General features: G+C 54.4%; 1 protein-coding gene across 1 annotated transcript in view; it reads left to right on the top strand.

Annotated features, from left to right (window-relative positions):
- Window positions 1-10,331, top strand: part of MONBRDRAFT_9939 (uncharacterized protein) — a gene marked incomplete at both ends in the record, with an annotated part of 10,798 nt that extends 467 nt beyond the window's left edge. Inside the window, 16 exons of the mRNA XM_001747615.1 lie at window positions 770-817; window positions 1,331-1,419; window positions 1,535-1,706; window positions 1,857-2,300; window positions 2,504-2,732; window positions 4,326-4,540; window positions 4,891-4,981; window positions 5,057-5,214; window positions 5,317-5,704; window positions 5,828-5,970; window positions 6,444-7,899; window positions 8,458-8,671; window positions 8,757-8,976; window positions 9,443-9,721; window positions 9,833-9,971; window positions 10,084-10,331. Of these exons, the coding sequence (XP_001747667.1) occupies window positions 770-817; window positions 1,331-1,419; window positions 1,535-1,706; window positions 1,857-2,300; window positions 2,504-2,732; window positions 4,326-4,540; window positions 4,891-4,981; window positions 5,057-5,214; window positions 5,317-5,704; window positions 5,828-5,970; window positions 6,444-7,899; window positions 8,458-8,671; window positions 8,757-8,976; window positions 9,443-9,721; window positions 9,833-9,971; window positions 10,084-10,331 (4,533 nt within the window). The remainder of the gene's footprint in view (window positions 1-769; window positions 818-1,330; window positions 1,420-1,534; window positions 1,707-1,856; window positions 2,301-2,503; window positions 2,733-4,325; window positions 4,541-4,890; window positions 4,982-5,056; window positions 5,215-5,316; window positions 5,705-5,827; window positions 5,971-6,443; window positions 7,900-8,457; window positions 8,672-8,756; window positions 8,977-9,442; window positions 9,722-9,832; window positions 9,972-10,083) is intronic.

A 10,331-nucleotide genomic window follows, 5' to 3' on the forward strand; every position in this document is an offset into this window, starting at 1 on the left:
ATGACTGGAGGCCTCACAATAAAAAGTATTTCCTCACTTTTAATGGAATCTCTCTCTTTCTCGAACCAATTCTTTCTCTCTCTGTCTCTCTCTCTCTTTCTGTCTCTCTGTCTCTCTCTCTCTCTGTCTCTCTCAAACTCTCTCAAACTCTCTCTCAAACTCTCTCTCTCAAACTCTCTCAAACTCTCTCTCTCAAACTCTCTCTGTCTCTGTCTCTGTCTCTGTCTCTGTCTCTGTCTCTCTCTCTCTCTCTGTCTCTCTCTCTCTCTCTCTGTCTCTCTCTCTCTCTCTCTCTCTCTTAATCTCTCTCTCTCAACCGACCAAACCAATTAATCTCTCTCTCTCTCTCTCTCTCTCTCTCTCTCTCTCTCTCTCTCTCTCTCTCTCTCTCTCACACACACATTCGCATTCGCATTCTCTCCGTCTGCAAAAGGGCAGCGACGTTGACGGCGCGTCTCAGAGGCAGTCGAGGCATCGGGCGTAGATCCGGCTGAGACAGCAATAGTCTTGGTAACACGCTTGTTGGAGGTCTTGTTGAGCCAGCTTTGATACAAGCGAGGCTCATAAGATTCCGACAGCAGGCAGGCAACGGGCGGCGCTCCCTCCCATCCGTCACCTCCCTCCTCTCCGACTTGAACTTTACGCCACGGTCACGCATTGACACCATGTCGGCCGATGTGCGTTGATTGCCCGAGCCCCTGTGCTTCTTGCTCGCCGCCAGCATTCGTGTGGTTCTTTCACCTTCGCTCCTGCTCTTCGTGTCTTGCAGTTGCCCCCGGGTTATGACATCAGCCTGGACGTCTCCCAGTTTATGCGGGTAAAACTTTGTGCCCCAGCTCCTCTCTTGTCGTGCACCTTCCGGCTTCCAAAACTTGACCAGAGCCTTTGCTGACCCTCGAACGTTGCCTGTTCTCACGGCCTGATATTTTTTTGCGTGGCAGGATCAAAACTCGAGTGCCATGTCTTCGGTACGTTTTAACCGTGCCGACCTATTCGCATGTGCCGCGGAACGAATCGAGAGCCCGGCCAGCCGGTGCACTTGCCCATGCTCACCGCCTCCTTTCCTTGCGCCGTGTGTCCTAGGGTTGGTCCTTCCCATCTTGACTGATTTTCTGTTGTTATTGTTCTTGTTTTGGCTCTGCATCGGCTGCATTATTTATTGTGTTGAAGCTGCAGCATCCTTGTGTACCAGCCATTGAACTTCTCCTCATCAGCACCATCATCTCGTCCTTCCCTTCTTCTTCTTTCTCTTCCTCCTTCTCCTCCTCCTCCTCCTGCGTTCTCCTCCTCCTCCTCGTCCCTGCGCTTTTTGCCCTTTTAAACCTTTTAGGTGACACTGCACACAGCAGCAGTGACACCGCTGCTCCGACGGCTGTACCCAAGGAAGGAGCTGCTGCCAACTCAAACGACGGCTCGGCGGTGTGTCCTTTTGAATGAATAAGAGCTGGTGGCCTACACTCTGACAATAGACGGTGCCCAGTGCCCAGTGCCCAGTGCCCAAGCCAAAGCTGCATCAGCTCTGCCTACTCACGAGATGGCGGCTGCCTTGCACTGGATCACAGCAAATTCAATCCTTGTTTGGCATGATCGCCGGTGATGGGCGTGGTGCCAATTTGGCCCCCCATGCGTCCAACCAGAAGCATTCCACCAGCAAGCTGCCTGAGGATGCCGCTACCAAGGCTGCAGCCGCTGGTATTCGAACAGAAGTATGTCATCGTGCTTGTTCCCACCGTTATTTCATTTCTTTTTTTCTTTTTTTTTTCTGCCCTCCAGACATGAGCAACAAACAGGCTCCCTTGATTTCTATGGCCACACAACCTCATGTTTTATGTTTGCAACCGATGCCCCCACGGTAGCGAGTTACGATTGCTTCCCACAACGGCGCACCTGTGGTGGCAGTAGCCACGGCGGAGATGCGACAACATCTCGAGTTTGAACCCGAAGATATGCTAGTGGAGGATCTGCGACAAGAGTGCCGTGGGCGCAAGCTGGCAACTAGTGGACCGAAGAACGTGCTGGTGCGCCGCTTGCGTGCAGCCGTGACCCAGGACCCAAGCCTGCCACGCCATCGCATGTCTGATGATAACAAGAAGGCCAAGCGCAATCTGAACAAGCGTGAGCCCCAACGCGATGAGTTTGATACCGAAGACGAGTACCAGGATGCTTGGCAACGATGGCGTGCCATTCGTGACCACAATAACGAATCTGTGAAACGCTCTCGTGAAAACGCCCGGCATCGGAAGCATCAGCACGAGGCTGCCTGTCGGGAGCGCGAACGCGAAAACTCGCAGCTTGCCACGGTGGGTCAAGCCCGTGCCCACTTGTGGACCGCCGAAGAGGTCCCCTTGTGTGAAATCATAGCGTGTACAGTAATTTTGGTTCTGTTTGTAATTCTCGTCCCATCAATCACCGGATGCCTCGGCTCCGTCAAGCTGCGCCCTGGCCGTCTCATTGCCACCCACTTGTGGCTCTTGTCTGTTTCGGTGTTGTGCATGTCCTCTAGGAGGTGGACCGTCTCAAAGACCAGGTGGTTCTGTTGACCAAGGTGCTGAAGACACCCGAAGCCTTGAGCATGACCGACCGCGAACAAATTGGCGCGCTCATGTCAGGGCTGGGCCCCTACCCCGGAGAAGGCCTGACTTCCACGGCCGGTTCCAGCAACCCAAATGCCAGTGTCATGTCAGGCGCGGCACTGGCCAGTCAAGGCTTCCTGCAGTCCATTGCCGGTCGGGGTGAGCCCACATCCAAGCGCGAGGCAAGGTGAGGTCGCTGAGGCTGTCACTTGTTTTTCCCCATGTTTGAGGCGCAGGAGGGGCACGTTGTTCCGCTCCCGGCTGTCCGCAGGGCTTGTTGTTGCCTCAATGTGCGTGAGCGTGTGCGTGCAAATGTGTGTGCGGTTCCTGCGATGTGTTTTTGCAATCGATATTCTTTATTCTATCCTTTCCACAGAAACAGCAACCATGAGTGCAGATGTACCTTCTCCCACCTTGTCACACAACACGAAGGCTCGAAGGATTACGCCAGTTCGCCCCGTAGAGTGATCGAATGCAATGATTATGGTGTTGTCTCATAGCAAAACCTTCCCAACCTGACATTGCTCGTCCCCGACGGATCAATCCGTCTCCGGCCCATGTAGTCTTCCAAGCGCCCCTCATTATTCCCAAAGTGAACCTCGGAGCGATGCCGAAGCTCGCTGGTTGCAATACGGGATCCATGTATTCTTCGAATTGACATGACACCCTTGTGAAGTCTGTCTGAAGTTCTAATATGTATTCCTGTTAGCGTCAAATCCGTGCTGGAGCCTGACAATTCCCTAAGCTCACATCATGAGCAATTGTTTTTTCTCACGTTTCACCAAAGGCTTGAGTTTCAGATACTGCTTCGATTCATCTCTGTTTTGCCGAATAAAACACGAAATTCCTTTGAGCAGGCAGTCTCATTGCCATCCTGCCCTGTCCTACGCGTTACCCTTCGCGCCTGCCCAGCATCAAGCATGTGTTGTTCCAAAAAAAAAAAAAAAAAACACAAAAATTCCTTTGAAATTGGGAAAATGCGCATTTTCGTTTGCATGCAAATTTTGTCTGACATTACAGCTCTGCGTGCGGAGAGAGAGAGAGAGAGAGAGAGAGAGAGAGAGGCTCCACCTCAGCATTCGCATAAAGACGTTCAGTGAAGGGTTTGACGCGACTCTCTGGATGACTGGTAAATAGAAAGGGCGAAGAGGGGTTGTTGACATCACTTTGAAACAAGTCTCTGCCCCCTGCCGCACGTTCCTCGGCTCGGTACGTTCGTGCACTGCGGCGCGGATGTGTGTGTGTGGGCTCGCTCGCTCGCTCGGCTCGGCTAGGGGTTTGAGCTCGGGATTTGGCTTTGGGCAAACGATGGCCTTTGGCAAGGCATGGGCTCAGGGTGGTTGAGTGATGGATTCTAAGTGGGGGGAGGGAGGAGAATGCATCCATGATGTTTGCTGATGGGTGGCACTGCTGACAGCCGATCGAGCTGCTCACTGCCTCGTTCTTTTCTCGCGTTTCCCGTCTGTGACCCTGGATCCGATATTGGTTGTGAACGTAGGGCCCGAAGCACCGTACGCACCCGGTGCTTGCTGACAGACGTAAAAGGCTGTTGCGGGAAGCCCTCGTGCCCTCGAGTGTGACAGGCCTGGTGCCAGCAGCAAGCATGGCCACGCCCTCATCGCCTGGCGCTGGGGCGCCAGGGCAAACACGCTCTCGGTCCCGCTTTCTTCGCGGTCTTTCTCTCAAAGAAGATGAACCCCCGTCTTACATGGGTACTCCTGGTTCGTTTCTTTTGACCCCTCTTCCTTTTAGTCCCCGTGCTGCCTCCAACCAACGCGCTCTTGCTTTTGCTTTTGCACGCGATCTGCCATGCGCGGGGGAGCACCACCACTCGGATCACCGGCACATCACATTCAATATCAACCGTCTGTTCGCATGCTGGTCCAGGTGCGCGCGACACGGCTGATGGCTGGACGACTCTGAAGGAATCAACGCTGCGCGTGATCCATGGCCGACGCAAGCGACAGGTCTGTGAAAGCAGCGCCTGCCACTCCTGCCAAGCTTCAATTCCCATCCAGACAACCTTTTTGCTTGGTAGTGACGGCCCGCTTCATCTTCACGCCGCAATTGCCGTTCAACCCCCACTCCATCCCCCCTCTATCACTCGTTAGGAACTTTGGTTTGTCCTTCGCAAGGACACCTTTCTTCGGCGCGACGGCATGCATACCGTGCGCCTCGACATTTACTCGGGCAAAACCAGACGCGAATCTATTCTCTTGGACGTCAGTTTAGCTCCTGCCTTCTCTTTCCCACGGTGCCCCCTGACGAGATGAGCCCTGGCCTAACAACGTGTGGCCCACTTTGCATCATCAAGCAGAATAGCCGGGTCGTTCCGCTGACCAACCCCCCCGGCGCATTTATGATCTCATTGGCTGACAAGCGGGTCATCACACTGCAACCCCTTTCAGGTGACTCTAGCTCGCATCTCCTGCTTAGCCTGGCACCCAGTCTATGCCTCACGTTTTGTGCTTGCACCTTTGCAGAGGATCCATCTGATGGCGCCGATTGGGTGGGCGCTCTACAGCTGGCCATTACGCTGCCCAACGTGAACCGCCGCCGCGTAGAGTCAATCAGCCAAAAAGCAAAAAATTCCATGCGCATCCTCAAGCGACACAACACTGATCGGCTCAATGCGCAAGCCGTACGTGGCTCTACCTATCTCATGTGGACCCATCGTCCCCACAATTTTCAGCCCCAGTCTGACCTCAGCTGCCGTTCCTGGTATTTGATAAATAATTTGTAGGCCTCAACTCTTTCAAATGTGCAAGAGGACGAGCCGTCCATCCTGGGCGCGGCGTTGGCCTCAACCAACCTTGCCGACTCCGCATCTAGCCCAGACGTTCCTCAGCCATCCAATGATGCTGAAACGGCACACACAAATGAACCTGTCGGCGCAGACGACTCTGCTCTCAGCGATGGCGCCGAGAATGACGCAGAGGCTCTTGCAGGCAATCCAGTGGAGCTGAATGAAGAAACTATGGATCAACTTGATCTCTTTGGAGGCGAGCAGGATGATCTCAACGTTCTCGATCTGAGTCAATCTGCATTTCAGCACTGCTCGCCAACGATGCGAGAGTCTTATGTCACTTGCCTCATCTCTCGCCTCGATGATATGGAGCAGCAGTACAAAAGTATGTCTCTCAGGTGTCCCTACCCTCCTTCTTTCTCTTGCCTTGTCCGTCCAGAGCTTTTGTGTCACAGCGGCTGGCTCTGCCCATTCCTCATCTGCACTGTTTGTATGTTTGCTTGATTAGCGCGCTTTGATCGTCAGCTGAGCCGGCTGCGCGAGTCTCCTGACGTGCAAGCTCTGCGGGATCGCTTGGCACTGGGCTACCTACTGCCCACAGACAACACCTACCGCGATCAAATCCATCTCTTTCTCAGCTCAACCTTTATGGTAGGGACCGCCCCGTTCTGACTCACCTTGCCACTTCGCGGGACTCGTCGTTGCTTACGCTTCCGCTTTGCGCAACACGCTTCAGGACTCTAGCCTTGAACGCGAGTTCTTGCTTCTGCACGTCTTTCCACGCCTCAAGGTTTTCCTCCGTCAGCATAGCCTCAATCTCAATCCCGTGGACCTGTATGTATCCACAACTCGCCACCGCCCGAACGTCACAGCCATCTCCTTTGCACAAGTCTGCATTTCGAAAAGCGCAACACCTTCTCAATCACGCATACCACTTTTGCTAGGCGCTGGGGTGCTGGCGAATTTATGCCTGATTTCGACACGGTCAACGTCTGCCTGGATCAACTTGAGGTAGGCTTGTTTCAGACCACCCCTAACCCACTCCCAATTCTCAACAGGCCCTTGCCATCGATACACACTCGATCTGTACCCTTTTATTACCCTTATCCTGCTCGCATGTGCAGGAGTGCCTGGAGCGCTCGCTAGGTCCGGCCATGGTTTTCCTGCGCACACAGCGCCGCGGTTGGAACCCCTTGCCCTCACGGATCAGTGAAGGCGATATGCAAGACCTGCTATCTAAGGCTACTCAGTCCGAGGCTGAGATTCTCACGCACCTGTATCGGCAAGACGCCAACGCGATGCAACACCCCAGCGATTACATCGGCAGCCCGCTTGCGGCGGACGAACAATGGGACGTGGTCATGGCTCAGTTGCAAAGCGTGCGCTCCATCCTTCTCGCGCATCGCCCCGACCTGCTGCAAGCCACCCTGACACAAATGGAGCTTCAAGCAGCCTTGGCGACCGCACGCCGTTCGGAGGTGCAAATTTTGGCTTACCGTCGAGAGCTGTCCGTGAGCCTTTATGCTCAGGCCCTTTCAGCGCCGTTCACCGATTCCCAGGAATGGGAACCCCTCCTGGAGGCCGGCGCCAAGGATCCCATCAACACCATCGACCAGCTATTGGAAGAGCATGGGCTGACGAGCAAAACCTACCTTGTCAACGGTGATCGACTTGCAGAATCGGCCGTCTATGTCGACTATGCCACAGAAATGGCGCTCGATGTGGCGCGCGACTGCTTGCGGCGCATCGGTAGCGTTTTTGTGGACGTACCCGTTCTTGCCCTACCCTTGTGGGCCCGTGAGTGCTACCAGCACCTTCAATACGCTCGACAGGTTGCTAATGCTAGTTGCGTTCAGGCGCCCATCGTGCAGCGCATGCATGATTACATCAATCGTCGCAACTCGTTTCGTCCCTTTGTCATCCTGGGCGACTCTGGGAGTGGCTGTCGCGAAGCCGTGGCTCAATTTGTGACCCAGATTGTTGAAGCAGGCAACGAGAGTGACAGCGTCATGCTGGTTCGCTTCGCAGGCCTCACCTCAATCGCCGATAGTGTGACCCAGACGCTACGCTCGCTCTTAGAGCAGGCTGCCGCTGCGCTGGGTGCCCTCGATACGGACGAGTTTCAGAACATGGCCTCCATGGCGGTGGCTGAATGCTTCCTGCGCCGCCTCACTGCAGCATGCACCCTGAAGCGACCCGTTGTGGTGGTGCTTGAGGACGTTGACCAATTTGTTGATGAGCCCTTCAAGGAGGAGGAGCGAGCCGGCTTATCCTCTTGGCTCTCTGCTCAAGTGCCTCCAGGTATCAAAATCATTTTGACGGCCAAGCCCAACGGCCCCGCGCATCGCCAACTGGCCACCTTCTTGAAGGATTCAGACTTTTCTTCAATGGATACGTTGTCCCTCGACGAGGCACAACGCCTCCTCAGCCACTCCCTGGCCCGTTCACATCGCACCGTGACCGCAGAGCAGCAGACAGCCCTGTCCAACGCACTTGAAGCCGCTACCCATCGCGATCCCCTCTTTGTGACCATGCTTGCCGATACGGTGCGCACTGGCTCTGCCCACATTCGTTCCAACAGTGCTTTAGTGTGCCGTTGCAGGACCGTCCCCTCCCTTAATCTTACACTTGGCCTTCCTTGGTGCCCAACCATCATGTAGGCATCCAAGTGGCCCTCATTTGCTCCTGTCGCCAACCCTTTACCTGTATCGACCCACGGTCTTTGCAACCTATTCTTTGACAAGCTAGAATCTCTTCACGGCCAGGCTCTCATTGCAAATCTTTTTGGGTCAGTTTGTCGATGAACCGAGCGTTTTGGCCAATCGTCGTCGCCTGCCTTCTTTTCCTTCTTCTGCTTCTTCTTCTTCTTTTTTTTTCCGTGTCCTTGATGGTGGTCTGCTCTCAACACGGCGACAGATGCATGTGCGCAAGCCGTTCTGGCTTGAACGCCGAGGAGCTCGGTCTCATTCTGATCAACAACGAGACTGTGCGCACCCAGCTATTTCGCCGGCAAGAGTTTCCTGGTTCGTGCGCAACCTACCTGAAAACTTCTTCTTTTTTTTCACTGTTTCTTTGCAGTCGCCATCACTCACGGAAACACGCATCCCCCCCACAACCGTTTCTCCTTTTCCTTTCCAGGCAAGCAATTTCCTCTTCACGTGCTAAGAGCCATTCAGAGCGCGCTCAAGCACAATCTGCACGCATCGACGGATGGCGTGTGGCGCTTTACTTATTCACAATTTCACGAAGCGGCCATTGCTCGATATGGCCAGGACCTGCCAGCGCTTCAGCGACACATGGCTATTGTATTGCGCGATCATCTGTTGAAGCAAATTGCCATATCAGAGAAAGTGTACGTCGGTTTGTTTGCTGGGATGTCTGTTCACCTGACTCGGACTGACTATCTCAATCCCGTTTTATTGCTGATTCGGTTACAGATCTGCCTTTGATCGCCTCATCTTGGAAGTGCCGTGGCTTATGGCCCAGTCCGAACTCAAGGACGAGCTTTTTGCCTTGCTACTTGAGCCGCCGATTTTTCGCGCATTGATTCAGTGGCACTCCAACAGCACCAATCACCAGATCGTGCACTACTGGGAGGCCTGCGGTCGTGCTGAGCACGAGCTTGTGGAGGCTTACATTGCCGCGGCGGAGGGCGCAGTGAGTTGTTGAGCTTCTTTGCACTGGTTTCATCTTTGCCATGTTTTGCATCCTTTCTCACCGAAAGGCTCGTTCAGGTACGCGAGGACCTCTTTTATGCCGTACTGGGCCGAGATCTCGTTGTCTTCCTCGAGCTGCAGGGGGATCGCAAACGTGCCGTCGAAACTTCGGTACGTAATTCAGGCTAGGCTGGCACACGCAGGGAATGCCAGCAGGGTTACCAACGCAAACAGAGGGTCAAGCGTACTCTCTCCAAAATCAAGCCTTGCCTCATCCTTCCATGGGGTCCCGGGTGTGACGGGGGCTCTGTAGACACGAGTGCTGCCCATTATCCGCGCAGCTGTGCAAGAATCCAAACCGTTGGCCGAGGCTTATAATGCCTACGGTAGGTCGCTGTGCTGTTTGCTGTGTCGCTCGTCGCCAACCCGCACTCTGACTAGTCCCTTGCCGTCTTGGTGCTCTGCAGGCCGTGCCCTGCTCAAGCATGGCCAATGGGATGTGGCCATTGATCAGTTTGAAAATGCTCTCGAAGTTTTGCGCAAGATTCAGCCGTTCGATGAGCGAAGTTCGATTTTGTGCAATGCGCTCGCTTTCCGACGATGCTTTGTGCACGCACACTTACCCTCCGGGCCCATGTTTTGCAGCCTATAGCTTTGTGCTTAACAACCTGGGGGTAGCATACAAGCGCTGCGGGCGCTTTCGTGCTGCCATCGAGACTTTGTCCGAGGCCAAGACCATCTCTGAGGTGCGTTGTGAAAGTGTGATCTTTAGACAGGCTTGCCGGTGGGCAAACGCACTTGTGTCACGATTCTGCTCGGTTTGTCAACGACTCACCATGGGCTGCTTGTGCTTGCAGAGTCAAGACAGCTCCGAGGCCAATTTGGATTTGGCTACCCAACTCCTCAACATCGGGCTGTTGCACGGCCATCTGGGTGAATATGAGGACGCTGTGGCCACCATTTCGCGCTGCGCTGAAATATTCAAGCGTTACAAGGGTGCGTGTTGCAGCCATGGGGGCCAGCTGAAGAAAAGTAAAAGGATACTCAGCCCCGAATACAAACATATGAGACCAAAGTGTGCGCTTCTAATTTGTGGCACGCCTGTTAGGCGAGAGCGTGGCCTACTCCAACACCATGTTCAACCTAGGCGTCTTTCATTCGGCTGCCAACAATTATGCCGCGGCCTTGCCCGCCTTCACAACGTCGTGGCAAATTCGCTGCAAATTGCTTGGCCCGACACATATCATGGCCACCCGCAGCCGCACCTCGCAGATTGGTGTGCTTGTTCATCTGGGCCAACACGAAGAGGTGCGCTTGGAGGCCGCCCCACACATATTTTTGTGCCTCTTGCACTAG

The sequence above is a fragment of the Monosiga brevicollis genome, genomic scaffold, assembly GCF_000002865.3.
Source record: "Monosiga brevicollis MX1 MONBRscaffold_18 genomic scaffold, whole genome shotgun sequence".
Taxonomy (NCBI): domain Eukaryota; class Choanoflagellata; order Craspedida; family Salpingoecidae; genus Monosiga; species Monosiga brevicollis.